A 10,927-nucleotide genomic window follows, 5' to 3' on the forward strand; every position below is an offset into this window, starting at 1 on the left:
CCGCCCGCCTCGGCCTCCCAAAGTGCTGGGATTACAGGCGTGAGCCACCGCGCCCGGCCAAGATTTTTTTAACAATAGAAGAAATTGTCTGAAGATTACTAGTTATTAAGGACATGATTCATTTTTTTATACCCTGTAATCTTACCTGACTAGGCACGATTTGTCTGAACTCTTGTGATTTAAAGGAAAGAAAGATTTAATAGTGAAAAGTATTTGTTTTGCTCTTTGGTAGAATCTCAACTAAAGGACTAGAAGTTAAGGATATCAGGTTTTCATTCTTAGCTTTTTCACAATTTTATACTAGGATATAGAGGGTGTCATTTCTTTCTCTATTTCATTTTTTGAATCTACAAAGTGGAATAGCTGCTACTTATCTGCAGTCTACTTTGAAGAGGTATAAGGATGGATTGGTGAAAGAAGGCAGGCCTGAGTGAGCTACCATAGTAGCAGCATTGAGGGCAATCAAAAGGTATTATTGAGACACTGGAGGGTTAAAATAACATAATGGAACACAAAAGGAAGGGGAAGAGAGATTTGCTATTGCAATTGTGTCATTATAAGCGTAGTATATAAATAATGGGATAAGTTTGCTCTCTTCTATTCTCTTAAGGAAGACAGATGAGAGCTTTCCCCTTTTTTCCAAGCCAGTGTGATTCTCTTTCTGTTCTTCTATACTAGGCTATTTTTATGTTATTAATTAACTAATGCCTCTCCAATTATTCCTTGCCATTATCCTACCCTAATGGAAGAAGGCGTGGCAGGAATTGAGGTGCCCAGATAACTTCTCCTTTCTGGGCAGCACATCAGCCCTTACTCTCTAGATTAGCTGCCTAATTCTACTCCCCACCCTTCATTTCCTGTTCTTTAACTACTATAGCAAGTTGGTTCTGTGCAATTTGAGTTTTCATAGAGACAAATCCAATGTTAGCTATATGAAATAAGCATAAATTGTATTCAGGGCTTTATCTTTTTGATTGTTTATTAATTTTAAAATTACTTAACCAGCCACATGTCTATCACAGAAATGACTCTGGAAAAGGAGACAGCAAACTATAGCCCGCAGGCTGAATTCAGCTCGCTGCCTGTTTTTGTACTGTTTAGAGGCCAAAAGTGGTTTTCACATTTTCAAATGATGAAAAAAATTGAGAAAATTATCTTAGTACGTTGGAAAATTATAGAAATATTTATTTTGGTGTTCATACATAAAATTTTATTGAGACACAACCCTACGTTCATGCTATAGGGACAGAGAAACTCTCATAGCCCAGAGAAGACTAAGGAGACCTGAGGACTTAAATGTAGTGTAGTAGCTGGGGGCGGTGGCTCATACCTGTAATCCCACCACTTTGGGAGACCAAGGTGGGTGGATCACGAGGTCAGGAGTTTGAGACCAGCCGGCCAACGTGGTGAAACCTCGTCTCTACTAAAAATACAAAAAGTTAGCCGGGCATGGTGGCTGGTGCCTGTAATCCCAGCTACTCAGGAGGCTGAGGCAGGAGAATCCCTTGAACTGGGGAGGCAGAGGTTGCAGTGAGCCAATACTACACCACTGCACTCCAGCCTGGCAACAGAACGAGACTCCATCTCGAAAATTAAAAAATTGGCCGGGCGCGGTGGCTCAAGCCTGTAATCCCAGCACTTTGGGAGGCCAAGACGGGCGGATCACGAGGTCAGGAGATCGAGACCATCCTGGCTAACACGGTGAAACCCCGTCTCTACTAAAAATACAAAAAAAAACTAGCCGGGCGAAGTGGCGGGCGCCTGTAGTCCCAGCTACTCGGGAGGCTGAGGCAGGAGAATGGCGTAAACCCGGGAGGCGGAGCTTGCAGTGAGCTGAGATCTGGCCACTGCACTCCAGTCCGGGCGACAGAGCGAGACTCCGCCTCAAAAAAAAAAAAAAAAAAAGAAAATTAAAAAATTAAAATAAATGCAGTGTAGTATCCTGAATTGGATCCTGAAACAGAAAATGGACTTAGTGGAAAAACTGGTGAAATCTAAGTCTGGAGTTTAGGTACTAATAATATACTGATTTTTTTTTAGTTTTGCAAATGTATCATGGTAATTATGGATGGTACATTAATAGGATGTTAACGTTAGGGGAAACTGGGTAAGGGATGATTACTTTTCTGTAAATCTAAAATTATTTCAGAATAAGAAGTTTATTTTAAAAACAATCAGTAGGTCCCCTAACCAAATCACAAACATTGCATCTAGAAAAGCATCTTATTTTATTAATATTAATATTGTCCATTCATAGAAAGGTACTGTCAATAATGCATTAAAGAGACAACATCTTTGTTAACTGCTTTCAATGGAAAAGTATTTTTGAACAGTAGCTTGTTGACTTTTAATTTTGTTCAATATTTGTCTTATCCACATCTGCAAAAGAGTGAAGAGTACTATAGCAATAGCCTTATGAGATAGCGTTATAGTGAAGATGCACAGAGATGCAAGCTGACTGCTCAAGTTGTGCCTCATGGATTTTCTCACCCTTGGTGTTTATATTAGACATGTTCAAAAATTTCAGTTTATCATTTCATTCATCAATGATTAAGCTATCAGAATTGATTATAGCTTACCAACTTACAGGAAATGTGAGATTTGGAGTCAGAAAGACGATGGTTAGAATTCCTTCTTCACAATTCTCTAGTTTTGTGACTTTGTACAAACTGCTTAATTTTTTTTTTTTTTTTTTTCCTGAGACGGAGTCTTGCTCCGTAGCCCATGCAGGAGTGCAGTGGCCCCATCTCGGCTCACTGCAACCTCCGCCTCCTGAGTTCAAGCGATTCTTCTGCCTCAGCCTTCTGAGTAGCTGGGATTACAGGCGTGGGCCACCACGCCCAACTCAGTTTTGTGTTTTTAGTAGAGATGGGGTTTCATCATGTTGGTCAGGCTGATCTCGAACTCCTGACCTCGTGATTCACCCACCTCGGCCTCCCAAAGTGGTAGGATTACAGGCATGAGCCACCGCGCCTGGCCCAAACTGCTGGGGTTTTGTTTGTTTGTTTGTTTGTTTGTTTTTTGAGACGGAGTCTCGCTCTGTCACCCAGGCTGGAGTGTAGTGGCCGGATCCTGGCTCACTGCAAGCTCCGCCTCCCGGGTTCACGCCATTCTCCTGCCTCAGCCTCCCGAGTAGCTGGGACTACAGGCGCCCGCCACCTTGCCCGGCTAATTTTTTGTATTTTTTAGTAGAGACGGGGTTTCACCATGTTAGCCAGGATGGTCTCGATCTCCTCACCTTGTGATCCGCCCGTCTCGGCCTCCCAAAGTGCTGAGATTACAGGCATGATTCACCGCGCCTGGCCTTAACTTCTAAACTGCTTAACTTTTTAAAGCCTCAGTTTTGTTTTTCTCAAAACTATGAATTTTATTTCTTTTTTTTTTTTTTTTTTTTTTTTTTTTTTTTTTTTTTTTTTTTTTTTTTTTTTTTTTTTTTGAGACGGAGTCTCGCTCTGTCACCCAAGCTGGAGTGCACTGGCCAGATCTCAGCTCACTGCAAGCTCCGCCTCCTGGGTTCACGCCATTCTCCTGCCTCAGCCTCCCGAGTAGCTGGGACTACAGGCACCCGCCACCTCGCCCGGCTAGTTTTTTTGTATTTTTTAGTAGAGACGGGGTTTCACCGTGTTAGCCAGGATGGTCTCGATCTCCTGACCTTGTGATCCGCCTGCCTCGGCCTCCCAAAGTGCTGGGATTACAGGCTTGAGCCACCGCGCCCGGCCGAATTTTATTTCTACTAGAGGACAGCTATGAAAGCAATTTGGAAACTGAAGCACGATGCAAACATTTGTTGGAATACCTACACCTGATTGTCAGAGTATCCTTTCTCCTTTGTTGTGACACATTCTTAAGATTTGACTCTTGTGGCCGGATGCGGTGGCTCAGGCCTGTGATCCCAGCACTTTGGGAGGCTGAGGTGGGCGGATCATGAGGTCAGCAGATTGAGACCATCCTGGCTAACACAGTGAAACCCCTCTCTACTAAAATACAAAAAATTAGCGGGGCGTGGTGGCGGGCGCCTGTAGTCCCAGCTACTCGGGAGGCTGAGGCAGGAAAATGGCATGAACCTGGGAGGCGGAGCTTGGAGTGAGCCAAGATCGCGCCACTGCACTCCAGCCTGGGCAGCAGAGCAAGACTCTGTCTCAAAAATAAAAAAGATCAAAAAAAAAAAGATTTTGTTCTTGTTTTTCTAGATTCCATATAAATTTTTTCGTACTATTTTTATAACATTACTAAGAATTATATTTCGTACTGCTTTAGAGTTTACAAAGCATTTATAGATATGTTAAATGTTGACTAGAGGAACCCATATATGGCATCCCAAGCTTGTGTACTTGACTCCTTGCTGCTCCCAATTTTCCATGGAGGCAAACTCAATACTGGTCCATCAAGAGAATTGAGTTAGGCCTAACCATATACTTGAAGATTTGCATTTCCAAGAAGATGCTAGGTTAGGAACAGGGTTGGGGGTAGCACTGACCTGTTTGTTGTCCTGCCATTACTTGCTGTGCTTCGGTGGCCAGCACACTTAGGAAGAAGATTGCCTGTTTTTCACCCTTGCTCTTGAAGAAGCACCTGTATGCCAGTCTCCTCCTTTCTGCCATCCTGCTTGATTCTAACATATGCTTACAGAGAACCCACCCTGCCCATAGCACCCAGGAAAATGCCCAGTTGTAGGCCATCAGGGCAACGTATAGTACTCAGCAGGCTGTCTTGCAGAATCACACACCTCTGCATAGCCAAACAGAGTCACCTCCTCTGCTTGCCAAATCATTCATTTACTGTAGCTAGAGATTTTCAAAAGTGTTATTCTTTGACTTTTTATCAGGTATAAAAATCACACAGAAAATAATGTATCCTGCATCTCCAGTTGTTCATTATTTGAACCCTTTTGAACCATTTAATTAATAGTTGTGTCAGTGGTTTAACAATTTGAACTGAAAAATATTTATTGTTACTGAATCTTTAGCTGCAAGAGGCCCACAAGATTCAATCAAATGGTGGAAAAGAATCGGATATAAACGATCAAGTCGTACCTAAAAATATTCCAAAAGTAGCTGAGAATGTTGCAGATAAGAATGAAGAACCCTCAAGCAATCATATTCCACATGGGAAAGGTATTATTATTATTATTATTATTATTATTTTGTTTTGTATTAATAGGATATTAACTTTTCTTCCCATTTTAAGTGAATATTTTAATCAGAAAGAAAATTGTTTGATTTTAGTTCACACATGATTAAGTGTCTTCATTGTTTCAAATTTGGATCCTTTGATGGAAGAGAAAAAAGAGTAAGTTATTTTAGAGTTACAGCTATGTCCAAAGCAAGATATAAAGATGTTCAGATGATGTAGCCTATTACTTTTAGAAACTGATTGTTACATTCCTTCAAAACATTTTCAAATTATGTAAGAAAAATTATAGAATTCTATCTTTCTGTTACTTGGGCAGAACAAATCAAAAGAGGTGCTGATGCAGGGATGCCTGGAATAGAAGAGAATGACCTAGCAAAAGTTGATGATCTTCCCCCTGGTAAGTAAAAATTGTTAGAGAATTCAACTAAAGTGATGATAATACATTTCATGTGACCCCATTCTCTTTTTGGGTAACACTTGGAAAAGTCAGATATCTGGATGATTGATATTTCTAGTTAATTAAGTACCCATTAATTGCCAGGACTTTTTTTGGATACGACTTTTATAAAATTTTTTGCTAAGATGTATAAAATACTTGTTTTTACCTTGATAAGAATCACCTATATTTGAATCTTTTCTTTACAACTCAGAGTTTTTGCTTATGACAGTTGTACTATATAGAGTCATTTATGTTTACTAAAAGTATGCATGGCTCTTTTCTTTCTCACCAAGTGTGCCCAGATTCCTGTGTTGTTGGTGTGCTTTAATATGGCATAGTAATACCCTAATAAGAATTATTTAGTTATTTAGTTTTGAGGGCTTGGCTTGTCCTTTTAGTGAATTACCCCACACTTTTGGATAGTTTGTTTACCATTTTTTTTCTTCTTTTCTGGCCACTTATGTTCATTGTGTCTCTTTCCTCCTTAACGTGTCTGCTGCTTATCCATTTTCACTTGCAGTCCTCATCCCACTTGTTGCTATCCTAATCCCCTTCATTTTTTTTCCTTCATGTCTCTTCTTTGTTTTTCTTGCTATATCTGTGTTTCTTGGCTATTAATGGTACTCCTCCCTGCTGACTCCAATTTATTATGGTAGAAAAATAAGAAATTAACAGCATGCCTCTGCTGCTTTTGGCTGATTTTATTTCTTCTCAATCTCAGTAATTACTTCTGTGATTATAGCTAGTTGTACATGACTGAAATTGCTGAATGTTTAGACCAAATAAATGAAATATTTGTCCTTTCATTTATATAGTTTTGTTGTCTTCTCAAATTCTTATGGGTTTCCAATTCATAGCGATTTCCCCTAAAATAAAGGTAAGGACAAAAGCAATAACATGAATTTGAAAATAAAGAATCAGAATTAGCAAGCTTTGTTTGTAAGAAAATGAAGTAATCCAGTGATTTTTAAAAATTAATTAATTAATTTTGAGATACAAAAATCTCTGACGCTCAGGCTAGAATGCGGTGGCGCGATCTTGGCTCACTGCAACCTCAGCCTCCCAGGTTCGAGCATTTCTCCTGCCTCATCCTCCTGAGTAGCTGGGATTACAGGTGTGTGCCACCATGCTCAGCTAATTTTTGTATTTTCAGTAGAGGCGAGGTTTCACCATGTTGGGCAGCTGGTCTCGAACTCCTAACATCAAGTGATTCTCCCGCCTTGGCCTCCCAAAGTGCTGGGATTACAAGCATGAGCCACCAAGCCCGACCTCTTTTTAACATTTTTTTTCATTTAATTTTTTTTTCTTTTCTTGAGACAGGGTCTCACTCTGTCACCCATGCTGGAATGCAGTGGTGCAGTCATGGGTAACTACAGTCTTGATCTCCTGGGCACAAGCTATCCACCCACCTCAGCTTCCTGAATAACTGAGACTACAGGTGTGTGCCATCATGCCCAGCTAATTTTATTTTTTATTTTCTTTTTTTTTTTATTTTTGTGATATGGGATCTCGCTCTGTCACCCAGGCCAGAGTACAGTGGCATGATCACAGCTCACTGCAGCCTAGATCTCCCGGGCATAAGTGATCTTCCCACCTCAGCCTCCTGAGTAGCAGGGACTACAGGCATGTGCCACCACACCTGACTATTTTTTTTAGTTTTTTGTAGAGATAAGTTTTCACCATGTTGCCCAGGCTGGTCTCGAACTCCTAGCCTTAAGCGATCTGCCTGCCTTGGCCTCCCAAAATGCAGGGATTACAGGCATCAACTACCATGCCCAGCCTGTTTTATTTTTCTGTAGAGACAAGGTCTTACCATGTTGTCCAGGCTGATCTCAAACTCCTGGACTTGCGTGATCCTCCCACTTCAGACTCTCAAAGGGCTGGGATTACAAACATGGGTCACTGCACCCAGCCAACAAATATATAGAGAGAGAGCCAAAAATTACATATATTTTTTTCAGACAGGGTCTCGTTCTCTTGCCCAGGCTAGAGTGCAGTGATCATTGTTGATGGTAGCCTCAAACTCCTAGGCTCAAGCCATCCTCCCACCTCAGCCTCCTAAGACTACAGGGGCACGCCACCACACCTGGCTAATATTTTTATTTTTGTAGAGACAGTGCCTCACTGTGTTGCCCAGGCTACTCTTTAACTCCAGACCTCAAGCAATAGTCCCGCCTCAGCCTCTCAAAGCACTGGGATTGTAGGCAGGAGCTGTGGTGCCTAGCTGTAATCCAGTGATTTTTAAAGTATGGTCTTTGGATCAGCAGTATCAGCATTACCCAGGAACTTGTTAGACCTGCGAATTCTTAGGTCCCATTCCAGACCTACTTAATCAGAAATTTTGGAATGGAGCCCAGTAATTTGTTTTAAAAAGCTCCCCTAGTGATTTTGATCTATGCTAAAGTTTGAGAACCACTGACTTAGATGTTAAAGAAATATTAGAGCAGGAACTCTGTATTCTTCTAAATTTTTGTAGCACTTACTGTAGTCGTAGTCACAGTTGAGTTTTAGGTTGATTAATCTATTTTACATTGCGCTTGTATATTTTAAAAACTATACCCAAAGTTCTGTCAAGGACATACTGCTGGTTTCTGATAGATAGAAGCACTCTATTCAGATATGAGCAAGAGTTGGCTACCTGCATACATTTATTTTTCATGTAATATACCTACAAAGTGTATTATTTGTATTTAAGTATGTATAATTTTTAACCTCTATTATTTATTTCCACATACTTTCCTCTTTTTTTTGTTTTGTTTTGTTTTGTTTTGTTTTTTGAGACAGAGTCTCACTCTGTCGCCCAGGCTGGAGTACAGTGGCGCGATCTTGGCTCACTGCAAGCTTTGCCTCCCAGGTTCACACCATTCTCCCAACCTCCCGAGTAGCTGGGACTACAGGCGCCTACCACAACACCTGGCTAATTTTTTGTATTTCTAGCAGAGATGAGGTTTCACCGTGTTAGCCAGGATGGTCTCGAGATCCTGACCTTGTGATCTGCTCGCCTCGGCCTCCCAAAGTGCTGGGATTACAGGTGTGAGCCACTGCGCCCGGCCTATTTCCACATACTTTTCAAGTTAAAATTTTATCATTATTACTCTAAATGTGTAATGTCTCCATTTATTTTCTCATTGGTCATAATTTATGAACCAGCCACCAGGAAATTCCAGTGTTCAGGGTAAAATGAAATGGGAATACAAGAGATCTTAGAGATCTTGTCTTGACCATTATTAGGTATATTGTCCTATCAGACAGTGGTTTTCAAATGTCTTTCATACATGAGCCATTCCAGCAGATAGAAATCTATCTTGCCTCGTCTGCTTCCTTAATAATAATAATTTAAAAAGTACACAACAATTTTATTAATTTTTTTTTTTTTTTTTTTTTTGAGACTGAGTTTCACTCTGTCACCTAGCCTGGAGTACAGTGGCGTGATCTTGGCTCACTGCATCCTCCATCTCCCAGGTTTAAGCAGTTCTCTTCCTCAGCCTCCTGAGTAGCTGGGATTGCAGCGCCCACCACCACTCCTGGCTAATTTTTTAAATATTTTTAGTAGAAACGGGGTTTCACCATCTTGGTCAGGCTGATCTTGAACTCCTGACCTCGTGAACCAACCGCCTTGGCTTCCCAAAGTGCTGGGATTACAGGCGTGAGCCACCGCACCTGGCCAATTTTTTTAGATTTTATAAGAATGAATAGTGCTACTGTTGATGAGATGCCAACAAATTCATTATCTGATTTTTACAACGTGAACTTGCCATATGCAACTTACATGGTTGCAGCACTATAATTTGGAACTGGGAAAAACACCAAGTGTGTTAAAATTTTGTGTAAATTGATCATTAATGTAAAAAATGTCTCTATATGCAGACATTTTCTACATTGTCATGGCATATTAAAGGCCTTCTTCTGGATTTTTTTTTTTTTAACTTTTATTTTTATTTATTTATATTTTTTGGGACAGGGTCTTGCCCTGTCACCCAGACTGGAGTGCAATGGCATGATCATGGCTCACTGAAGCCTTGACCTCCTAGGCTCAAGTGGTACTCCCACATCAGCTCCCGAGTAGCTGGGACTATAGGCATGTGCCATCACACCCAGCTAATTTTGTTGTTGTTGTTGTTGTTTGTAGAGACAGGGTCTCGCTATATTATCCAGGCTGGTCTTAAACTCCTAGGCTCAAGCAGTCCTCCCACCTCAGCCTCCCAAAGCACTGCAGCTATAGGTGTGAGCCACCATGCCTGGCCTGGATTACTATTTGAAGCTCTTTAAACTATTGGTGCTTTGCTTTGATAATCATTCTTCATAGCATTTATCCTTAATTATTTGAGGAAGTATTTTGAGTGTAAAGATTATTTTGAAATGGTAACTGGTAGAAGGAAACTTTGAGCTCTGTGATCATTCAGATGCAAACACGAAGGAAAGCCATGTCATATCTTTGTGCCTTGAGCTCCCTACATGCTACCTTGCATATAGCAGGGTCCTAGTAAATGTATACGGTTGAATTCTCAGGCTATCTTTAATGGTGAGACAGTGGTCTCTGGAGTCAAATTGCCTAGATTCAAACGTTTGGTTCTTTTTTTTTTTTTTTTTTTTTTTTTTTGAGACGGAGTCTTGCTCTGTCACCCAGGCTGGAGTGCGGTGGCCGGATCTCAGCTCACTGCAAGCTCCGCCTCCCGGGTTCACGCCATTCTCCTGCCTCAGCCTCCCGAGTAGCTGGGACTACAGGCGCCCGCCACCTCGCCCGGCTAGTTTTTTGTATTTTTAGTAGAGACGGGGTTTCACCGTGTTAGCCAGGATGGTCTCGATCTCCTGACCTCGTGATCCGCCCGTCTCGGCCTCCCAAAGTGCTGGGATTACAGGCTTGAGCCACCGCGCCCGGCCTGGTTCTTATCTTTTAACAATTATGTGACCATTTTTTTGCCCTTATATGTAAAATAGAATAATAACAATTCCAACCTCACAGGAATGTTGTGAAATTTAAATGTAAAGCACTTAGAACAGTGCCTGGCACATAGCAAGTGCTATATAAATCTTAGTTTCTGTTGGCCGGGTGCAGTGGCTCATGCCTGTAATCTCAGCACTTTGGGAGGCTGAGGCAGGCAGATGACTTGAGGTCAGGAGTTCAAGACCCCCTGGCCAACATGGTGAAACCCCGTCTCTGCTAAAAATATAAAAATTAGCTGGGTGTGGTGGCAGGCACCTGTAGTCCCAGCTACTTGGGAGGCTAAGGCAGGAGAATCGTTAGAATCCAGAAGGCGGAGGTTGCAGTGGCCCAAGATCGTGCCTCTGCATTCCAACCTGGGCCACAGAGCGAGACTCCGTTTCAAAAAAAAAAAAAAAAAAAAAACTTATTTC

At 41.4% G+C, this 10,927-nt stretch overlaps 1 protein-coding gene across 1 annotated transcript in view; it reads left to right on the forward strand.

The window, feature by feature from the left end:
* GOLM2 (golgi membrane protein 2) overlaps window positions 1–10,927 on the forward strand; it is a 127,171-nt gene that overhangs the window by 44,932 nt on the left and 71,312 nt on the right. Inside the window, exons 5-6 of the mRNA XM_017861013.1 lie at window positions 4,967–5,114; window positions 5,450–5,530. Coding sequence (XP_017716502.1) covers window positions 4,967–5,114; window positions 5,450–5,530 — 229 coding nt within the window. The remainder of the gene's footprint in view (window positions 1–4,966; window positions 5,115–5,449; window positions 5,531–10,927) is intronic.

This window comes from Rhinopithecus bieti, unplaced genomic scaffold (assembly GCF_001698545.2).
Source record: "Rhinopithecus bieti isolate Rb0 unplaced genomic scaffold, ASM169854v2 scaffold_55715, whole genome shotgun sequence".
NCBI lineage: Eukaryota > Metazoa > Chordata > Mammalia > Primates > Cercopithecidae > Rhinopithecus > Rhinopithecus bieti.